The 20,563-nt window shown below is 39.6% G+C and overlaps 3 protein-coding genes across 3 annotated transcripts in view; 1 reads left to right on the top strand and 2 right to left on the bottom strand.

The window, feature by feature from the left end:
- LOC112047228 (dynein beta chain, ciliary) overlaps window positions 1-2,708 on the bottom strand; it is a 62,163-nt gene extending 59,455 nt beyond the window's left edge. The window contains exons 1-5 of the mRNA XM_024084264.2: window positions 2,700-2,708; window positions 2,333-2,467; window positions 1,311-1,481; window positions 436-606; window positions 71-159 (exon numbers count right to left, since the gene is read on the bottom strand). Coding sequence (XP_023940032.2) covers window positions 71-159; window positions 436-606; window positions 1,311-1,481; window positions 2,333-2,467; window positions 2,700-2,708 — 575 coding nt within the window. The remainder of the gene's footprint in view (window positions 1-70; window positions 160-435; window positions 607-1,310; window positions 1,482-2,332; window positions 2,468-2,699) is intronic.
- A 646-nt stretch (window positions 2,709-3,354) lies between these two features.
- Window positions 3,355-13,916, top strand: LOC112047223 (DNA replication licensing factor Mcm5). Its single transcript, XM_024084254.2, has 13 exons — window positions 3,355-3,628; window positions 3,700-3,847; window positions 4,230-4,337; window positions 4,436-4,608; window positions 5,727-5,805; window positions 6,022-6,180; window positions 6,665-6,902; window positions 7,146-7,339; window positions 8,427-8,567; window positions 9,024-9,200; window positions 9,756-10,000; window positions 11,238-11,380; window positions 12,617-13,916. Exons 1-13 carry the CDS (start codon window positions 3,474-3,476, stop codon window positions 12,844-12,846), a joined length of 2,190 nt encoding a protein of 729 aa, XP_023940022.2. The 5' UTR covers window positions 3,355-3,473; the 3' UTR covers window positions 12,847-13,916.
- A 46-nt stretch (window positions 13,917-13,962) lies between these two features.
- Window positions 13,963-20,317, bottom strand: LOC112047202 (1,5-anhydro-D-fructose reductase-like). The gene is made up of 6 exons (XM_024084228.2): window positions 19,996-20,317; window positions 19,723-19,890; window positions 18,452-18,655; window positions 17,733-17,983; window positions 16,665-16,815; window positions 13,963-15,987 (listed from the first exon to the last, which is right to left on the bottom strand). The coding sequence occupies exons 1-6, from the start codon at window positions 20,152-20,154 to the stop codon at window positions 15,817-15,819; spliced, it is 1,104 nt and encodes a 367-aa protein (XP_023939996.2). The 5' UTR covers window positions 20,155-20,317; the 3' UTR covers window positions 13,963-15,816.
- Between the last annotated feature and the right edge of the window lie 246 nt (window positions 20,318-20,563).

Here is a 20,563-nt window from a genome sequence, read left to right as displayed (position 1 = left end):
ACAATTATCCGCCCATTTTAGTATACTCACACATATTAAAGTGGGCGGATAATTGTGCCTAAATACTTACAGTTCCTTAAGTTTCGCTTCAGCGAGATAAATATCTTCAACACCTTCCGGCATCGGAAGCATAATCTGACTGGCCATTTCTCCTTTCAGCTGTTGGTAAAATATGTTAACACTTAATAAGATCACAGCACCTGTATCAGCTGGCCTATTCACTATTTTGACCTATGAATGGTAACTTAGAATGGTACCACTGGGCATTGTGGCAGTCATTTGTCTTACATAATCGGAATTGCAAAATCGCTCTAGTGTTCAATTTAGTTCAGTGTTACACAGTTAGATGGGAATGGGGATATTCGTAATTTTCAAAAGATATAGCAAATATTCTTTCTAAAAGAAAAAAAAGGTATCATGGTGAAGGTATCGTACTTGATGCATTAAGCTCCTCAGGTCATTGACGTGCCTTCTCATGTCGTTTTTGACAATTTTCGGCCAGCCCTTCTGATTCTCCGGGTTGCACAGCAGAGGTCCGATCACCTCGTCCGCCATGACGCTCAGGTCCATCAGTATGTTTCCCGATATTTCTCCTATTGTGAGGACCTAAAATATTGTTATATTAGATTCATACTTAGACATTCGAGAGGCTGGACCTCAAATCTGCTACCTCCCAATGCTACCCAATTTAAAACTCCATAATTGGCTACTGTACCTACTTACCTATAGTAGTAGGGTAGGAAGGGGGAAATTGCGTTCACAGGGAAAAAACGCTCAAAATATTAATTTAACTTCAAAAATTTAAAAAGGCCTACCTGACGAACTTCAGCCTTACCTAAAAAGGTTTTTTAGGCCAGCGCTTGACTACAATTAAGCCTGATGGTAAGCATTAACGCGGTCTAAGTTGGAGCGCGCTTACCTAGAAGATGCCTATTCACTCTAGCTTTGAAGGTGTCCAAATTATATGTGTCAGGAAACACAATCGCCGGAAGGGCATTCCAGATTTTTGCTGTACGAATTAGAAATGTAGATGCAAATCTTTTCGTACGAGTTGCCTGGACATACACAATATATGGATGCCACCGTTTGCGACGTCTTGCTGTTCTGTGGTAGAAAGGAGAAGGAGGAACTAGATGGTAAGCTCCTGAGCACACTCGCCAAAGTATATCCGGTAAAAAACCGACAGAAAAGCTACATTGCGACGATGTTGCAAGGTCTGCAATAGCGCAAGTAAGCGGTAAGTATGTTTGGAACTTTTTTATCGCTACCTCTAGTCTATGATATCCTTACTAACAATAAAAAAAGAATACCTTTCGAAAATTAGCCTGCGTAATTTTGTCGTCGATATTGCGGAGAAAGTACACCATTTTCCCTCTGTTCTGAGGCGGGAAGGTCAAGGAGCAAGTCAGCAGGCCGGCCGCGTTCATACGGAACACTATCACATCGTATTTTGGATACTCAAAAAATTTGAATAATATATGCTGTAATGAAAATAAATAATGTGAATCAAAATTATTTTTAACTGGCACCTTTATACATTTCAAAATGTGAAAATTAAAATTTCGTCTTACTACTACAATCTCAAAAACTTTACCTCTTAGTAAAGTGAGTTTTTGAGATTGTAGGGGGTTATCTCTGGATCTACCTAACCGATTTAAAAAAAATTTCACCAATTAGAAAGCCACGTTTTTTGTGTGAGTGTCGTCTATCAATACATCAATACATACAAAATTAAATTGAAGAAACTGTCTGTGATTTCAAGATAAATGTGTTTTCTCAAGTGCCTAACAATTCGTATTTGGCTTACTGTTGAGCACGAGTCTCCTCTTAGAATGAGAGGGGTCAGGACTTAGCTTACCACGCTGGCTCAATGCGGATTGGCAGACTTCAGAATAAAGGATATTCTCAGGTAAGCAGGTTTCCTCGCGATGTTTTTCCTTCACCGTTTGAGACACATGATATTTAATTTCATAAAATACACATAACTAAAAAGTTGGTGGTGCATGCCCCGGACAGGATTCAAACCTACGCCCTCCAAATCGAAGGCAGAAGTCGTATCCACTGGGCTATCAAGTGATTATAATTATTTACACGATACCAAATCACTAACGAGCTTTTTTAAAATTTTCGTCTGTCTGTCTGTCGTTCTTCGTGTCCGGGCTAATCTTTGGAACGGTTGAACCGATTTTAACGGGACTTTCAATGGAAGATGAGCTAATAAGTAGATAAATATAGCTAAATATGCCAATTTTTTACTTGTAAATTCTTTAATTCTTGTGATTTTTGTGAAAAATACAAATTTAAGCGAACAGATTTGTCAACAGATGCTTACCCTGTCCTCTGATGTTATAAACTTTGCCCATTTGTCTATCTTTTGTTTGAGTGTCTTCAAGAGATATTCGCTTAGAAATTCCAAACGAACATCGACATCTTCTTTCTGAAATAAAATATAAAATAGTAGATCTACCTACGATGCAAGCTTTAAGACGTTTCGAAACATAGTGCATTATGCTACGCAATACAAGTTCGGTATCAGCGGTAAAGTAGGGCGCGGTGGCATCACTTTACGATTTTAGCGTACTTTATGGCACTAGTTTGCGCGAAGCGAAATCCGCAGCTTATTTCCGAGACGTCATAAATTTGCATCGAAATGTAGTTTTTGAATATTGCTGAAAATCCTCTCAACCATGCAAACTTACATCACCCATGGTTTTTTTGGGCTAAAATAATTATTTTATTCAGTAGAATGTGGTCATAACATTCCGTTAATACATAATGTATACTCAAACATAAAAACCGTTATTTTAAATAATATGTTTCGTATTTTTCACGCTTTATATCCTAATAACTAAATTAATATAATTAGCATTTTAACTTTATTATTAAATTATTTTCAAGTTTGGGAATGAAAATTGATAATTTATAAATATTTACGTCGCTTAGCAACCGACTTTCATCGAATTTTGAATTTGGAAAGTTACTATCACAGATTATAATGAAAATTTAAACTGTCTATGACTAAGGCGCATTTATAGAGATTAGAGATCTGCCTTTATTAGGCCTAGTTCGGACTACTTTAGTATTTTAGTCGAGTACGAACAATTTTTGGATTTACCGCCCAAAAATCGTTCGTCAAAAACAAATCACTAAAATGATATTTACTGCTTTATAATATATTTAAAAAAAAATTTTTTTGAACCGTTAATATTATAATTAAATTATGTATTTTAATGGTACATCATTACATATAATAATATTGAGATTAGCTAATTCAAATCGTGTGAGAAGACATTAATACCATAAACTCTAAACTCGGTAGTCGCTGTTCATGTTCATGTCAATTGTCAACTGTCAAAGTCAATTTTAGCGCCAAAATTTGCTTGTTTGGGTACGACTTCGAGTAATGCTGATATTTTAAATTTTAATTATTTTTGCTTTGAATTAAATTCTTATAAAGAACTGAATAATTAAAAATGGAAGGCTTTGACGATCCCGGTGTATTTTTCTCTGACAATTTCGGCGTAGAAGAAAACGAATCTCAAGACCATATCAACTTGCAAAGTGTTAAAAAAAAGTTTAAAGAGTTTATTAGACAGTTTCACACGGGAAATTTTAATTTCAAATACAGGTAATGTAACCTTAAACTGTTTATTCACAATAAAATATCCAAAACAAATATAAACAATATTGTTCTTACAGAGATGCCCTCAAACGTAATTATAACCTCCATCAGTATTGGGTTGAAATAAACATTGAAGATCTGTCAAGTTTTGATGAAGTCCTGGCTGAGAAGCTTTATAAAAAACCAACAGAGCATTTACCAATACTAGAAGAAGCTGCTAAAGAGGTAATAGATATATTCATATAATTTTTGAAATAAAAAGTGAGCTACAGCAGTTCACCAGTTATAAAACATCCAAATTAGTATTAGCCGAGCCGCGGATTCACCTGCTTAGTCCCTTAACGTAGCTTTCTATTAATAAAAGAATTTTCAAAATTGGTTCAGTGATCCAGAGACCTCCTACAACCTCACAAATTTTATAATATAATACCAATTTATGCAAATGTAACTTGAAAAATGAAGGACTTTCTTTACAAACTATCAACCTCTGTTTCACCCCCTTGTAATTTAATTGATGCGACAAAAAGTATAGTTTACATTAAGTAAGTGTTATGTTGCTATGTTAACTACTGAATCACTGAATGTGATTGTTTTTTGTATATTTCAGTTGGCAGATGAGCTGACAGCTCCGAGACCTGAGGGCGAGGAGAAAGTAGAGGACATACAAGTACTGCTCTCCTCTGATGCACATGCATCCAACTTAAGGGAGCTTAAAGTAAGTTATAAAAATAGCCTTTAAGAGATTAAAGGCTATTTTACTGTTAATTGCGTTTATTATAAATACTAATAATTATAAATATTGCTTTATTACAGTCTGAAACAGTGTCCAGGCTAGTGAAAATACCAGGCATTGTGATATCAGCATCAGGAATCAAAGCAAAGGCCACCAAAATATCAATCCAGTGCAGATCATGTCGCAATGTTATACCCAACCTGCCCGTCAAACCTGGCCTGGAAGGCTATGTTATGCCTAGGAAGTGTAATACGTAAGTCTATACTAGCTGACACCACGTGGTTTCACCTATGTAGATCCAGTTCATCATCATCATCATTATCAACCATATTCAGCTCATTATTGAGCATGAATTCTCCTCTCAGAATGAAAGGGGTTAGGCCTTAGTTCACCACGCTGGCCCAATGCGGATTGGCATACTTCACACACATAGAATACAATTAAGAAAGTTCTCAGGTATGCGGTTTCCTCAAGATGTTTTTCCTTCGTTTCAGACTAGTGATATTTAATTTCTTAAAAAGCTCATAACTGAAAAGTTAGAGGTGCATGCCCAGACTGGGTTCAAACCTCACCCTCCAAATAAAAGGCAGAGGTCATATCCACTTCTCACGTAGATCCAGTCTTTGGAAGAATATCAAGCTATAACCTATACTACTCCTATTCTCCCTTCCTGAATCTGTGCCAAAGTTCATCCTAATTTTTTCAGTCATATCTAGTATAATAGTCTAATATCATTAGTAACTCAATATGAGTTACAAATGATATAGCTAATGTTTGACTTTTCAAGAGCACTGCCATGCCCCCAGATTGCCAGAATATGCAACTACACCACATTGTGGGCATGGATGTCTGCCCTGCAGTGTCACTTTTTAGTTGCTTATGGCCAGTGTCACCACTTTCTAATAACAGAGATGGATAGCTTATTCACAAGTTTTGTCTTTTTCATTCTTACCCGCTTGACACACAAAAATGAAATTTGGCAAGAAAGTCTATAGTTAGTAGGTATATGCTAAGAACGGATTTTGCGAGAGGGCTGGATTAAAAAGGCCTAAACGCACTCGCAAGTTTGTATGAAAGTCCTCCATTTTTCATGCCACAGATTTGAAATTTGGCAGGGAGGTGTTATATATACAAAACATGCATATACTCTTATATAAATAGAAAGGGTTGAAATAGGGGTGCTTTCAACCCCTATTTCAACCCTTTCTATTTATACATCGATTTTCAATCAATCAATCAATTTATTTCTTTGCAGATACATGCATGGACAAAGTGGTGGGCATTCACTAGTTTGACATTTACAAAGAAAGTGACTAAACTTACCCTTACTATAGTTAAAATAGAATTTTTAATTACCTTTTTGTGTTTCAGGGAACAAGCTGGAAGACCAAAGTGTCCTTTGGATCCATACTTTATTATACCAGACAAATGCAAATGTATAGATTATCAGGTAAAAATTTATTTATATCCTAAAGCAAACAATTAATAATTTTTATTAATTAGTTTTTTGCTTAAGATATTATATAATCGTAAATAATTGACTTATTTTTTACCCTCATAACTTTAATTATAAGTTTTCGACTTTATATCATGACATAACTTTACGGGTCAAAAGTGCTTGAACTATGCCTAATTGAAATACTTGAATTTTGATTAATTCCCTAAGGTGCTGAAACTCCAAGAGGCACCCGAGTCAATACCCCAGGGTGAGATGCCGCGCCACCTCACTGTGTACTGTGACAGGATGCTGTGCGAGCGGGTGGCTCCGGGTGCCAGGGTCACTGTGCTGGGAATATACTCTATTAAGAAAATTGCCAAGATCGGGGTAACTAAGATAACTTAGAACTATATTATATACTTGTATTATATAGAACACATTGCTTAAACTCCCATAATTAATGTGGAAGTATACACAACTACTTTTGAAGCCTCGCCTCGTACGTTAGTTAAGCTTATCATATTACATGGACAAGTTCATGACAAAGGACGCCGTAAAAATAGTCTGATATGCTGCACATACATTCTAAGGAATATTTTTATTGCAATGTAACTCCTCAATATATTGCAACAGACTTTTTTATTTCATTGTAATGTACCACCTTATTTCATTGTATTCAAACCATTTTTCTTCATTGTAAAGTCCCATCTTATTTCACTGTAATGTGTTATTTTATTGTAATTAACCATCATAGTTCATTGTAATATAACATCTTATTTCATTGTTATTTACCATCTTATTGCATTGTAATATAACATCTTTTTTCTTTATTATGTACCATCTTATTTCATGGTAATGTAAAATTTTACAGAGAGAAGGCCGCGACAAAGGCTCGGTAGGAGTGCGATCCTCCTACATCCGTGCAGTGGGGTTGACAGCTGAGGAAGGAGTGACCGGCGGCCTCAGACCCTTCACAGCTGATGAAGAGGAGCAGTTCCGACGCCTGGCTGCGTCTCCCGACATATACGAGAGGATTGCAATGTCCATAGCACCCAGCGTGTTTGGAGTCAATGATATGAAGAAAGCCATCGCTTGTTTACTGTTTGGAGGTATTTATAGAAATATTTATGTAATAATAAGGAGACGATTTATTTGTAAGTAATGATTATTTTAAAAAAACAGACTTTTCGACGACGTTCCCGCCAACCGATCGCTACCCCTCTCTAACTCCCTACTCTTTACGGAAACAAGTCGCGCCACCTAGCGTCGGATCACGAGATCGATCGACGTCAGATAGTAGATATGGATAGTCAGTAATTAAAGGCTACATTAATTTTTATTTATTTTATTAGGTTCCCGTAAACGTTTGCCCGACGGGCTGACAAGGCGTGGTGACATCAACGTGCTGTTGCTGGGTGACCCGGGCACGGCCAAGTCGCAGCTGCTGAAGTTCGTGGAGAAGGTGGCCCCGGTGGGCGTGTACACGTCGGGCAAGGGCTCCAGCGCGGCGGGGCTCACCGCCTCTGTTATACGGGACCCTGGCAGCGTGAGTGATTTTGATATTAACCGACTTCAAAAAAAGAAAGTTCTCAATCGTCGGAATCTCTTTTTATGACCTTATTAAAAAACACGACTGAAGTAAAACTTCTTTTAATGATAAAAATAAAGCTCCATCTATGAATCCCAAGTATAACTGCATCGCAATAGGTAAGGGATTGTTCTCTAGGAAGTTCTCTAGGAACGCCATCTACTTGTAGTTTAAAATTACAAAAACTGTTTGACTATGGCTGTAGATGGCATCACTCTCCGCCCATTACAATAGTCTACTTGCCTCTTTTGTAAACAGTGGTTAAACTGAATTATGGAAGTATTATAAGCTATATTTTATTTTGTCCCGTCAATACCAGTAAAAAATTAAATTTAAATGAAAAAATATCTACGTAAAATTTATGCCGCCGAAACACAACACATTAGCAAGTGACGTCATTCATAGAGATAACAGCGTGATTGGCGTTTGCAATGATGTGATTATATAACGTCACCGCAAGCGCCAATCACAAACCGATGCCTTGACCGACCTTGTAGCGAATGACGTTACCGTTTATGATTGGTGTTTGCGGTGACGTGATAAAAATACAATTTTGTTTTATAAAAATATTACAATACGATATTATTTTCACAAATAATAGGTGATTAGAGTTTCATGCGAGTACAGCATGCGAGTAGCCCATTCGTTGGAATCTTTTTTATGACCTTATTAAAAAACACGACTGAAGTAAAACTTCTTTTAAAGATAAAAATAAAGCGACATCTATGAATCCCAAGTATAACTGCATCGCAATAGGTAAGGGATTGTTTCAAAGTTCTCTAAGAACGCCATCTACTTGTAGTTAAAGAGAACAAAAACTGTTTGACTATGCCTGTAGATGGCCTCACTCATCGCCCATTACAATTTTCGTAACGCAATTATCAACTTCAAGGGTCAGTTCAATAAATTGCTCGTTTTACAATCTTAAAACCTATTAAAATATTTAGTAAATAGAAGTAATAGGCTTTTTAGAGATTATATGTAATAAAAAATTCTAAGCAGCTAGTTGTTTGTTTCCTTATGTAAAATCTGTTTGTGTTGGTAGCGCAACTTTGTGATGGAGGGCGGCGCGATGGTGCTGGCGGACGGCGGCGTGGTCTGCATCGACGAGTTCGACAAGATGCGCGAGGACGACCGCGTCGCCATACACGAGGCCATGGAGCAACAGACCATCTCCATCGCTAAGGTTTGTGTTGGTAGCGCAACTTGATCGCAACTAAGTATTATGTGAGAAGTTAAGGTATTCAATACACAACAACCCCGCTATTAAGAACCAAAAATACAATTTATCGAGACAGAAAAAGTAACCCAAAGGTAAAAGTTTCATTGTCAACTTAACCTCCCCTGCCCGATATTTTTCCATGCCCACACTAAACAATTTATGATCAATAATTACAACACAAAACAATCAAAAATTCCAATACAAGCCATTATTAAAAATTACAACTAAACACTATTGCACAAAATAACTAAAGTGACTAGCAGCGTGACGGCGTGCACGCTGCCTAACAAACAATTGAGCTCAAGTCATCAAATACCCTCTTATTTATACCACAATAACAAATACCACCCGTAATCCAGGAACTTGTATTCCACAGTACAGTAACACTACTTATAATGTTTTTTTTTTTTCATATTCCAGGCGGGTATAACAACGACGCTAAACTCGCGCTGCTCGGTGCTGGCTGCTGCCAACTCTGTGTTCGGGCGATGGGACGACACCAAGGCGGAGGACAATATCGACTTCATGCCCACCATCCTGTCCAGATTCGACATGATCTTCATTGTAAAGGATGAACACGACCAGAACCGGGATATTGTGAGTGTCCTTTATATCATTTACTACCCTTAAACCCCTTTAATCCGGCCCTGTCGCAAAATCTGTTCTTGACTTACGTCTACTAACTATAAACTGCCTTCCTGCAAAATTCTATTTTTTCACGTCAGGTGTTTTCGTAAAATCTGTTCTTGGCTGTTTTCTATAAACTACCTCTGTGCCAAATTTCATCTTTGATCGGTCGGATCGTTCGGTTCTGGACATTTCGTGACCTTTCGATTTTATATATTTCTTTGTCTTCTCAATTCATTAGACCCTCATTTATGTTCAGCATATGTGGATCGTCCGACAGAAGTAATCTCGTAATTAAATTGTCATCACTTGTCTTCAACTTTTGCTAAGAAATAGCACAAGCAAACTTTTGATTTTGTTGATTTTGTTCCTTGTGTTCAAGTATGTTCAAAACATAAGGAATGACGCCAAAAACCCGGATTCCGAATACGAAGTCCGTCCGAGGTAGTCTGAGCCACCAGCTAGGCCTGTCAGTGTGTTGGAATCCGTCACAGGTTGAGGACCTATGTATTACTTATGTTCCAGACTCTAGCGAAGCACATAATCTCTGTGCACATGGGCGGCGACAGCGCGGAGCGGCAGACGGCGGCGGGCGAGCTGCCGCTGACGCTGCTGCGGCGCTACGCCGCCTACTGCCGCGCACGCTGCGGCCCGCGTCTGTCCGCCGCCTCCGCCGAGCGGCTCGGCGCGCGCTACGTGCTCATGCGCTCCGGCGCCTCGCAGCAGGAGCGGCAGGCGGACAAGCGGCTGCCTATACCCATCACTGTGAGGTCAGTGTGTATACACGAGACGGTACATGAGGCTACGTGCTCATGCGCTCCGGCGCCTCGCAGCAGGAGCGGCAGGCGGACAAGCGGCTGCCTATACCCATCACTGTGAGGTCAGTGTGTATACACGAGACGGTACATGAGGCTACGTGCTCATGCGCTCCGGCGCCTCGCAGCAGGAGCGGCAGGCGGACAAGCGGCTGCCTATACCCATCACTGTGAGGTCAGTGTGTATACACGAGACGGTACATGAGGCTACGTGCTCATGCGCTCCGGCGCCTCGCAGCAGGAGCGGCAGGCGGACAAGCGGCTGCCTATACCCATCACTGTGAGGTCAGTGTGTATACACGAGACGGTACATGAGGCTACGTGCTCATGCGCTCCGGCGCCTCGCAGCAGGAGCGGCAGGCGGACAAGCGGCTGCCTATACCCATCACTGTGAGGTCAGTGTGTATACACGAGACGGTACATGAGGCTACGTGCTCATGCGCTCCGGCGCCTCGCAGCAGGAGCGGCAGGCGGACAAGCGGCTGCCTATACCCATCACTGTGAGGTCAGTGTGTATACACGAGACGGTACATGAGGCTACGTGCTCATGCGCTCCGGCGCCTCGCAGCAGGAGCGGCAGGCGGACAAGCGGCTGCCTATACCCATCACTGTGAGGTCAGTGTGTATACACGAGACGGTACATGAGGCTACGTGCTCATGCGCTCCGGCGCCTCGCAGCAGGAGCGGCAGGCGGACAAGCGGCTGCCTATACCCATCACTGTGAGGTCAGTGTGTATACACGAGACGGTACATGAGGCTACGTGCTCATGCGCTCCGGCGCCTCGCAGCAGGAGCGGCAGGCGGACAAGCGGCTGCCTATACCCATCACTGTGAGGTCAGTGTGTATACACGAGACGGTACATGAGGCTACGTGCTCATGCGCTCCGGCGCCTCGCAGCAGGAGCGGCAGGCGGACAAGCGGCTGCCTATACCCATCACTGTGAGGTCAGTGTGTATACACGAGACGGTACATGAGGCTACGTGCTCATGCGCTCCGGCGCCTCGCAGCAGGAGCGGCAGGCGGACAAGCGGCTGCCTATACCCATCACTGTGAGGTCAGTGTGTATACACGAGACGGTACATGAGGCTACGTGCGTGCATTTTTTTCTTCACGAGATTATCTTGTTGGTCGTATTTTAGCGCCACTAACCTGTAGTGGGTAATTAAACAAAATATTTGACTTCATCCACAGACAACTGGAAGCTGTGATCCGCATATCGGAGTCTCTGGCCAAGATGCAGCTGCAGCCGTTCGCGACGGAGGCGCACGTGACGGAGGCGCTGCGGCTGTTCCAGGTGTCCACGCTGGATGCCGCCATGACGGGCAGCTTGGCTGGTAATTATTACTTATTAGCGGACACCCGCGATTTCGTCCGCGTGAAACTCGGTTCGATTTTTCATATATGAATCCCGGTATGAAAAAAATAGACAAATCACGGGCGCACCGTGGTTTGTACGCTCAGACCAATTATTGTATAGGACCTGCCTCGCTAGACGTTACTTTTCTGTCAAAGTATATGATCAACGATCTAATGCGATTATAAAAACTGTCTCTATAGAATCGATGTTGAATAGTTGTAATCGTGTTTGTCGGTTAACGAGCTTCGTAGAAAATACCTTTTTGTGTAATTGATTGTTTAAAAAACGGGCAAAAACTTCTAGTTTAGTATAAGATATATACCAAATCTAAGCTCGTTTTCCTCAGAAAATGACAGACAATTTTGTTCGTGACTATGAGTGCGATACAGGTCCTTCTATAATTGGTCTGAGTTTGTACGCAATAACGACATGAAACTATTTCGACAGAGCTGCCATCCATTTCAACCAACTAGTGGTTGCGACCTGCAACTACACTCCCAACCTTAACGCTAACTTCAAGCTGAGGCATCTCAAAAACGTCCTTTACGATCCAGACGATGACATGACGACCGACAATGCTTCCCGGGCAACACAAGACGAGGTCCCTGATATCTAACGTCACCCGGACGTGGGTTTTCTAACTCACGATCTCGGGGGCGTCCGGACTGATTCCCTCAGGTCACGGTTACACCCTCCCGAATGGCCCTCTAAGCCGAGGTCTGAGTCTCATAGGAGACGCCCTTAGAGAGCCGTTCCGTCCTCTATCTGTATTTCAGCCCTAGGGTCTCATCAGGCGATGCTTCTGCGCTCGCCCAAACCCCCCACATCGTCCCAAATGGAGCCATCGGCACTTACTCAACACGAAAAAAAAAAAAAAAATATATGGGCAGTAAAATTCGATGAACGAATGACAGCGTTACGCTTTTCTTCTGCGCACCTTTCACCGTGCGCTGTTAATGGGCGCGCGCGCACGCCGCGGCCTGATGCTCCTCGATTGCGCACCTTTCACTTTTTAGGCGTCAGTATTGAGATGTACATAGTGTATCTGAAAGAGTAAAAACTCCATTCAAGCATCGGAGCTGAAATACACTTTTTTATAATACCAGGAAGAGCGGGACCTTCTAGTACAGGTCCAGTACTTACAAGAAGCTTCCAGCCCTTTCAGTAATATCAATGTAATTCTGATAATTAAACAAAAATATTTGATTTCCAGGTGCAGAAGGCTTCACAACAGAGGAAGACCATGAGATGTTATCCCGAGTAGAGAAGCAACTGAAGCGGCGGTTCGCGGTCGGCTCGCAGGTCTCCGAGCAGACCATCGTGCAGGACTTCCTGCGCCAGAAGTACCCGGAGCGCGCCATCGTCAAGGTGATCCACACCATGATCAGGCGAGGGGAGCTGCAGCACCGTCTGCAGAGGAAGATGCTTTACAGGCTCTCATAGTGAAGTAATGTACTACAGGCGCCATCGTCTGAAGAGGAAGACTATAGCTTGGCAACTTCGTTCGTAACACACCCGATGGTACGCGCGGGCCGGGGGGCGTGTAGCGATAAATAAAAACTGGTGCACCTGGCTTCCCCGCACGCACGATTTCACACCCGCGCAGTCTTTCCCCCGTCGCCCGCATATCATGGGAGTGTCATCGACGAAATCATCGACATCAACTTGCCAGACTATAGTGTGTGATGTCAGCAATTTGTACGCTAACTACTAACTTGTTGGCTAATATGGTATCGTTGCGATAGGAGTGATGTATGCACAAAATTATCTCGTTTTCTCTTATGGCACATTCTAGGCCTACTATGACGTGTAACAGTGATTGTACCATTATTTTGTGGTAGAGGAAACACCTCGAGCAGGTATCAGGACTTGTGACTTTGGGTGTAGGTTTAAGGGATCCCTTTATAATGCATCAACACTCACTTCCCCTGCCCGAAATTTTCTCTGTGCCCACACTGAACAACTAATGATCAACAATTAGAAAACAATCAATAATCAAAACACAAAACATTGTTGCATAAAATCACGAACACAACTAGAAGCGTGACGGTGTTCACGCTGCCTAACAAACAACTACACTATATAAATACCTCCTTTTTATAATAATATAAATAATGAATGTTAATTACCACCCATACTCGATTAATTTGTAGCACTTCATCAGGCCTAAGATTTCGAGACGCAAGAAAAACACTGTGGACCAATAACGGCAGAATTTAAAATATCCTTCTCTCTCTGTCTCGTCGACAATATGGCTTTCTCGTCTCGATATATATCGTTGACACATGCTAGGTAGCTACTGCTAAAATAATCTTTCATTATTTTGTCTATTTATCGCTCCTAAAGACATTTATACCATCTCTTTCGTTAGGATGGAACAAAAGAGATAGCTATGTAGCCAAATTATCTCGTTATTTTTTGGCGTGCATTTTAGGTCTAGTGTCTACTTGTAAGATAAATTAATAAGGATTTATTTTTGTAAGGATTTGAAAATAAAACAATCATTCAATGATTTTATGAATTTTATTTTATGAATTTCATAATAATTTATAATGTTTATGACTAACATAATCGATGGTGGTTTTACGTCATACGTATTAATAATTTAATAGGAATGGCTTTAAACTAAATGTTCGTCTTATGCGGACTACATACCTTCATTTTTAACTGCACAGGTTTAACTGTCCGTGTGAAGGCAAATCTGAAACTGCCCAGTTAAACTGACAATGTGAAACCGAATCGAAATATCATTAGATAAAACTGAAGGTGTGTAGCCAGCATTAGGCGTAATATAACACATATGTATGTTACACAGCGAGCATTCGGACTATTGCTCGTTGTTACAAATTTCGGTAAAAAATGTTACAATATCGTCGTCATCGTTATCAACCCATATACGGCTCACTGCTGAGCTCGAGTCTCCTCTCAGAATGAGAGGGGTTAGGCCAATAGTCCACCACGCTGGCCCAATGCGGATTGGCAGACTTCACACACGCAGAGAATTAAGAAGTTCTCTGGTATGCAGGTTTCCTCACGACGTTTTCCTTCACCGATTTAGACACGTGATATTTAATTTCTTAAAATGCACACAACTGAAAAGTTGGAAGTACATTCCCCGGACCGGATTCGAACCCTCCGAAATCAGAGGCAGAGGTCATATCCACTGGTGACTGGGCTATCACGGCTTTGTTACAATATGCTCGCTGCGAATGTTACAATACGCCACGTAACATTGGTTAATTCCGTAATACCCACCTCTTAAATGACAGTCTATGACTTACCTATAATTTGACAAATAAAAAACAATGATTGAGTCATACTCGCGCACCGAGGGTTCCGTATCCATATATTTTATAGAATAATATAACATTTGTTTTAATAAAATTGAAAAAAAAATTGCAGTCAAACCTCTGAACCAGAAGAGCATATTGAAACTGGTTAAACCTAACAAGTATAGTTACAAGAAATTAAAGAAAAATTAACCGACTAAAAAAACACTAACACATATTTCCTTTAGCACCTCCTTTGACCAGTAGATACCATATTTTAGTGCATTTTTAAGTATATACTAGTATATATTTTATAATATAACTGGATATTCGGAACCCTAATTACATCCAACATTCAGACTTCATTGTCTCCTCAATTCAACTGAGCTTGAGTCTCATATATTGTAAAGCACACTAGAATTCTTAAGCTAAATTAAAAGAGGTAATCTTTGACTAGAAAAATAGCGAATTCACAGAAGTATACATGTCTCAATTATTTAAGAAATCAATATATTGAAGTATATTGAAGTTTACTTATATATTAGCTTCTACAAAGAAACAAAAATATTTCCTCTTTAATAGTATTGGCGTAACCAAGTAGACCATTTATTTAAAGCTGTTAATACTTACAATGAATAAAAATAAGTATAAATATGCTGCTACTTCATACTAAGTAGGTGCTTTGGCAGGGAAATTATTAAATATTCATTTAATTATAAACAATCGCTAATTTGATAGAACTATCTATAAATTGTTGAAACTACATAAGTGCATGTAGATGCTGCCATTTTTTTTTATTAACAGATAAAGTACAATTTTGTAGGCTGACTTTGACAAAGAAAGCTTTTCTCAACTAGTAATAGAAATCTCTAATTTTTGCTGCTATGAATGGCATGGCTTTTAATAATAAAACTAGCTGACGACGCGCGGTTTCACCCGCGTGGTTCTTGTTCCCGTATGAATACGGGGATAATATATTCTTCCTCGATAAATGGGCTATCTAACACTGAAAGAATTTTTCAAATTGGACCAGTAGTTCCTGAGATTAGCGCGTTCAAGCAAATAAACAAACTCTTCAGCTTTATAATATTAATATATATAGAATAATGCTCAAGCCTTGGAAATTCTGAAAAATAACATGAAATTATACTTTGTCTGAAGCTTGGGTCAAAAATTTGAAGGGGTACTCAGGGTGGTTCTCCACACCCTTCCAAAATAGGAAATTGAAAATCCGCCCGCTCTCCCCTCTGTCTAGTTTCTTCAATTTGGTTATTTCTGATGGCGTTAATTCAAAATCGTATATGTTTGAGTTTTCCTGAAAACAATAACCATGTGTTGAGATTGTGGTACTGATTATTTTATTATTATTTATTACTAGCGACTTCGTCCACGTGAAAATCGATGAAAAACTTTCAACCCCCTTTTTCACCCCAACTATTTATATTTTCGCGTGTTTTAATTGTGTATAATAAATCGTAATAATTTGAACGATTTATATTTTACAAATGTAACTTGAATTATTTTCCATACAAACTTTCAACCCCTACTTCAACCCCTTTTGATTTTATTTTCGCGAAGTTTCATTTTAATTTATTTAATGCATTCAGTAGTTTCAGCGTGGTGCCCGGTCAACAAAAATATGGTAAGACAGACAGTCTGTCTAATACCCTGGGACATTTTTTTTTAAATATCTTCAATGTACAAAATATAACCTGTTAAAGTTTTATTATTTTGTTAGCTTGACTACAATCTCACCTGATGGTAAGTGATGATGCAATCTAAGATGGAAGCGGGTTAACTTGTTAGAAGGAGAATGAAAATCCACACCACTTTCGGTTTCTACACGGAATCGTAACGGAACGCTAAATCGCTTGGCGGTACATCTTTGCTGGTGAGGTGGTAACTAGCCACGGCCGAAGCCTACCACCAGGCAAAAGATATAGATGTCAAAGCAGAGACTTGAATAGAACTAATTAAAAACCTTTATTTTACCTTTAGTCTTTTCTCGCTTGTGCTTTTTGGGATGACTACAACTTTCTGTTGAACTAAATATCGTAGCAACACTTGGGCGGGGGTTTTGTCGTGACTTTTGGCGATCTCATCCACTTCCGGATGACCGAGCAGATCCGGAAAAGCGTCAGGACTGGAAAAAATAGGTAATTGTAAAAAACATTGTAAATATGATAAAAAAATACATGATAAAAATGTTTTAAAAACAACGCAATGTATAGCTTGAACGAGAAAATTAAAAACCTCTCCATATTGCGGAAAAACGAATTTCTTCCATCGCATCACAGAATAAAGAATGATCCAGAATGAGTCTTTACAAGCAGCGGGGTAAACCGGTGAAACCCATAAAAAAACACGTCACGCGTCTCGTTGACATCCGCGTCAATTAGTTATGTGAGTGACTCCATTTAAGTAAAGCTGCCCCCCCCCCCACCCCTCTTCCTACCCTGTAGAGTAGGGATTCAAATTCAAAATTCATTTATTTCAAGTAGGCTCAGTTTACAAGCACTTTTGATACGTCAGTTGACTATTTGTAAAGATTCTACCACCGGTTCGGAAGGCTGGTTCTGCTGAGAAGAAACCGGCAAGAAACTCAACAGTTGCTCTTTTAAAAAAAAAAACATATAATATTATAATTTACAATTGATGGCAACATTACAAATTCTTATAGTTTTACTTCCTGTGTGAAGGTGGAAGCTGATCCAATGGCCTCCAAGCATCTTTATCATCAAGGAACTCATCAATGGTGTAGAAACCTCGACTAAGCAAATGTTTTTTGACACATTGCTTAAAGCTATGCATTGGCAGGTCCATCACAGTCTTGGAATCTTCTTATAGAAGAGTACATTCAAAGCTACAAAAGATTTTTTTACTCTTTGGAGACGATATGCAGAAATAACTAACTTATGCCAGTGTCTAGTAAGACGTGGATAGGGTGGAAGTGCACATAAGCCAAAGCGAAGCTTGACCGTGTCCGCTAATAGATTACAATCTATCTCGCAGGATTGAACTGTCAAAAGATTGTATATAAAGGTACGGTCAATATCCTACCTATAATTGTATTTGTTCACAAAATGGTCCTTCGCCCCCGGACTGCCGAGAGGGGCGTACGCAGTGACCACGATGTCTTGTTCTGAGCAGAACTTCCTGAGGTCCATTTGTTGGAAGTAAGCGTGAAGTTCCACCTGCAACACTTGCGGCTTGATCGTCGCCTCGCGAATTATCTTTGCTATTTGAGATTCGTTGAAATTGGATAAACCTAAGTTCCTGATGAGTCCTTCTTTTTGACAACACTCCATTACCTATAAAAACAACATCAGATTCCATTTGATATTATGTACCTACCATGCTACTTAGAAGCAAATGTAAAGTAGCAATGGGCGAATGGAGCGAAGTTCCTTAACGCGTGTTGTGAAAGGGAGCTATACAGAAAAAATTAAGACCAAAAGTTGACCCGACTGCGTAAGAAGCGTAGTGATGATAGCTATAGCGATAGCGATTGCGATAGCGAACTTCGTTCCATTCGAGTGTCCCTTGACACCTCTCAACTTTTTTTTTTTTTATTTATAATAGACTTGCGCTTGACTACAATCATGTCTGGTGGAAAGCTATGATGACGTCTAGGTAGGAGTGCGCTTGCCTAGAAAATTCGAAGCTCTGAAGTACCTAGATTTCATACCCGCCCAGTCCTTCCCTCTGTCCGGTCCATACAAGGAACTTGCCAAGCTATATGTGCAGAAACGGCCCAGAAGAAAAAGAAGAGGTCTCACCTTCCAAGTGCTAACGTGGTCTGTATCAATATCCAGCTGATATTCGCCATTGGCATTCACTACGGGGGTCAGCGTGTCGGCATCACAAAGGAACGCGAACGGCACGTGAATCAGGTACAGGTCCACGTAATCCATCTGCAGCCTCTTCAACTGCAGCTCTAGGAACTTCTTCACGTCTGAGGCGCGATTCCCTACGTGCGGTAGCTTGAAAGGAATTATAGTGATATTTTCTTCATCATCACCAACCCATATTCGGCTCACTGCTGAGCTCGAGTCTCCTCTCAGAATGAGAGGGGTTAGGCCAATAGTCCACCACGCTGGCCCAATGCCGATTGGCAGACTTCACACACGCAGAGAATTAAGAAAATTCTCTGGTATGCAGGTTTCCTCACGATGTTTTCCTTCACCGTTTGAGACACGTGATATTCAATTTCTTAAGATATTTTTTTAATAACAAAAAATACAGTAACTTCAGCTAACTTATTCTAATAGCTATCAAAATCACGCCAACGTGGAATGGTGACAAGAATAAGTACTTGCTACATATTCGCGTTCCTTTGCGCGAAAATTAACCAGTCAGTAAATTTGATTTTGTGATATTATTTATTGTAAATGATGGTGATGATTAAGATTATGATGGCGAAATAAATAGTAGGTTTTTTTTTTCATAATAATAGTTGATAGAATAAGCACCACTTCCCATTACAGGACCAGAAACCTTACTTAGAGGAAAAAGGATAATATTAAGGAGCTTAAACCTGCCAATCTATTCTAATGTGGGTTGGCGGGATTAGGGTGATATTATTAGACTCATTATCTATACTAATATTATAAATGCGAAAGTAAGTCTGTCTGTCTCTCTGTCTGTTACCTTTTCACGGCTAAACGGCTGAACCGATCAAGATGAATTTTATTATCCTGATAGGATCGATTTATAATTAAGAAAAGAAAAAGGGGTTGTCATTTGGCATGGAAAGTCCTTCATTTTAAGAGTAACAGATATAAAAAAATATGTATAAATCATGGAAGAAATACGAAATGTTATTGTTGAGAAAAATAATAATAATAATAGATACAGTTGAGAGGGGTTGATGAAAGCTTACACAATTATTCGCAGATGAAGTCGCGGGCGTCCGCTAGTAATAAATAAAATATGTTTATGTCTAATGACTGGGCGACAATATAATGTGCTCTCCAAGGCATGGAGGTGTAATACCACCAAATTTCCAATTCTGGTCTCAGCTGAAAATTTTTCTACAAAAAGTTGTTACCTTTGTGGTGATAAACAGATCCTTTCTCGTACCTTTACCATCATCTAACCATTTCTTAATAGCATTACCAATAGCTTCCTCGTTATTGTAATTAAAAGCAGTGTCAATATGCCTGTAACCTAAATCCAATGCCTTGTATACAGTAGACTCTATTACTTCGGGTGAGGCCTAGAACAAATCAATTAAACGCTATGAAAACTAAAAATAAATTCTTGATTTACGATTATCAATGTTCTGTACTTTGTCTACTGCATCGATTTATATTAAACTAACCTGCCATGTTCCTAAACCCAGTGTGGGCATTAAATCTGCAGATTGTGAAAGCTTCACGTATTTCATTCTCCCAGTAATCTTATGGAAATAACGAAAATTATAAGAACTAGAACTTATCACACACGCAAAATCTCTCCGCAATATGAATCTGAGGGACATGAAAATTGGCAAATGGCCAAATATTGTAAACGCCGAACTAGTCTAGTTACTACAAATTAACAAAATATATTTTATTTCACAAACTGTTTTTGTTTATGTATTTTTATAGGAATATAGGAAAAAGAAAACTCGTTATTGATTTTTGTGATGTAATATTTCTATGATTTGAATTACGCGGTTTTCGCGTTCATAAACTTTACATTTAAATACTACTTACAATTCAAAAAAATAATTGTAGTAGCGTTAAATTATATTTTTAAATGAGGTAAACTTTTACTGCTGCTAAATTATTTGAAAACGTGTTTTAATAAAAATTATTATATTTTAAACGATATCAAGCTTAATAAGTAATTAATAATTTTAAAACGTTAACATAATATTCAGTTTTGTAACCAATCACAAAAGGCGC

Source organism: Bicyclus anynana, chromosome 21 (assembly GCF_947172395.1).
Source record: "Bicyclus anynana chromosome 21, ilBicAnyn1.1, whole genome shotgun sequence".
NCBI classification, from domain to species: domain Eukaryota; kingdom Metazoa; phylum Arthropoda; class Insecta; order Lepidoptera; family Nymphalidae; genus Bicyclus; species Bicyclus anynana.
The sequence above is the reverse complement of the archived record's forward strand: the minus strand, read 5'-3'. Positions and strand labels throughout refer to the sequence as shown.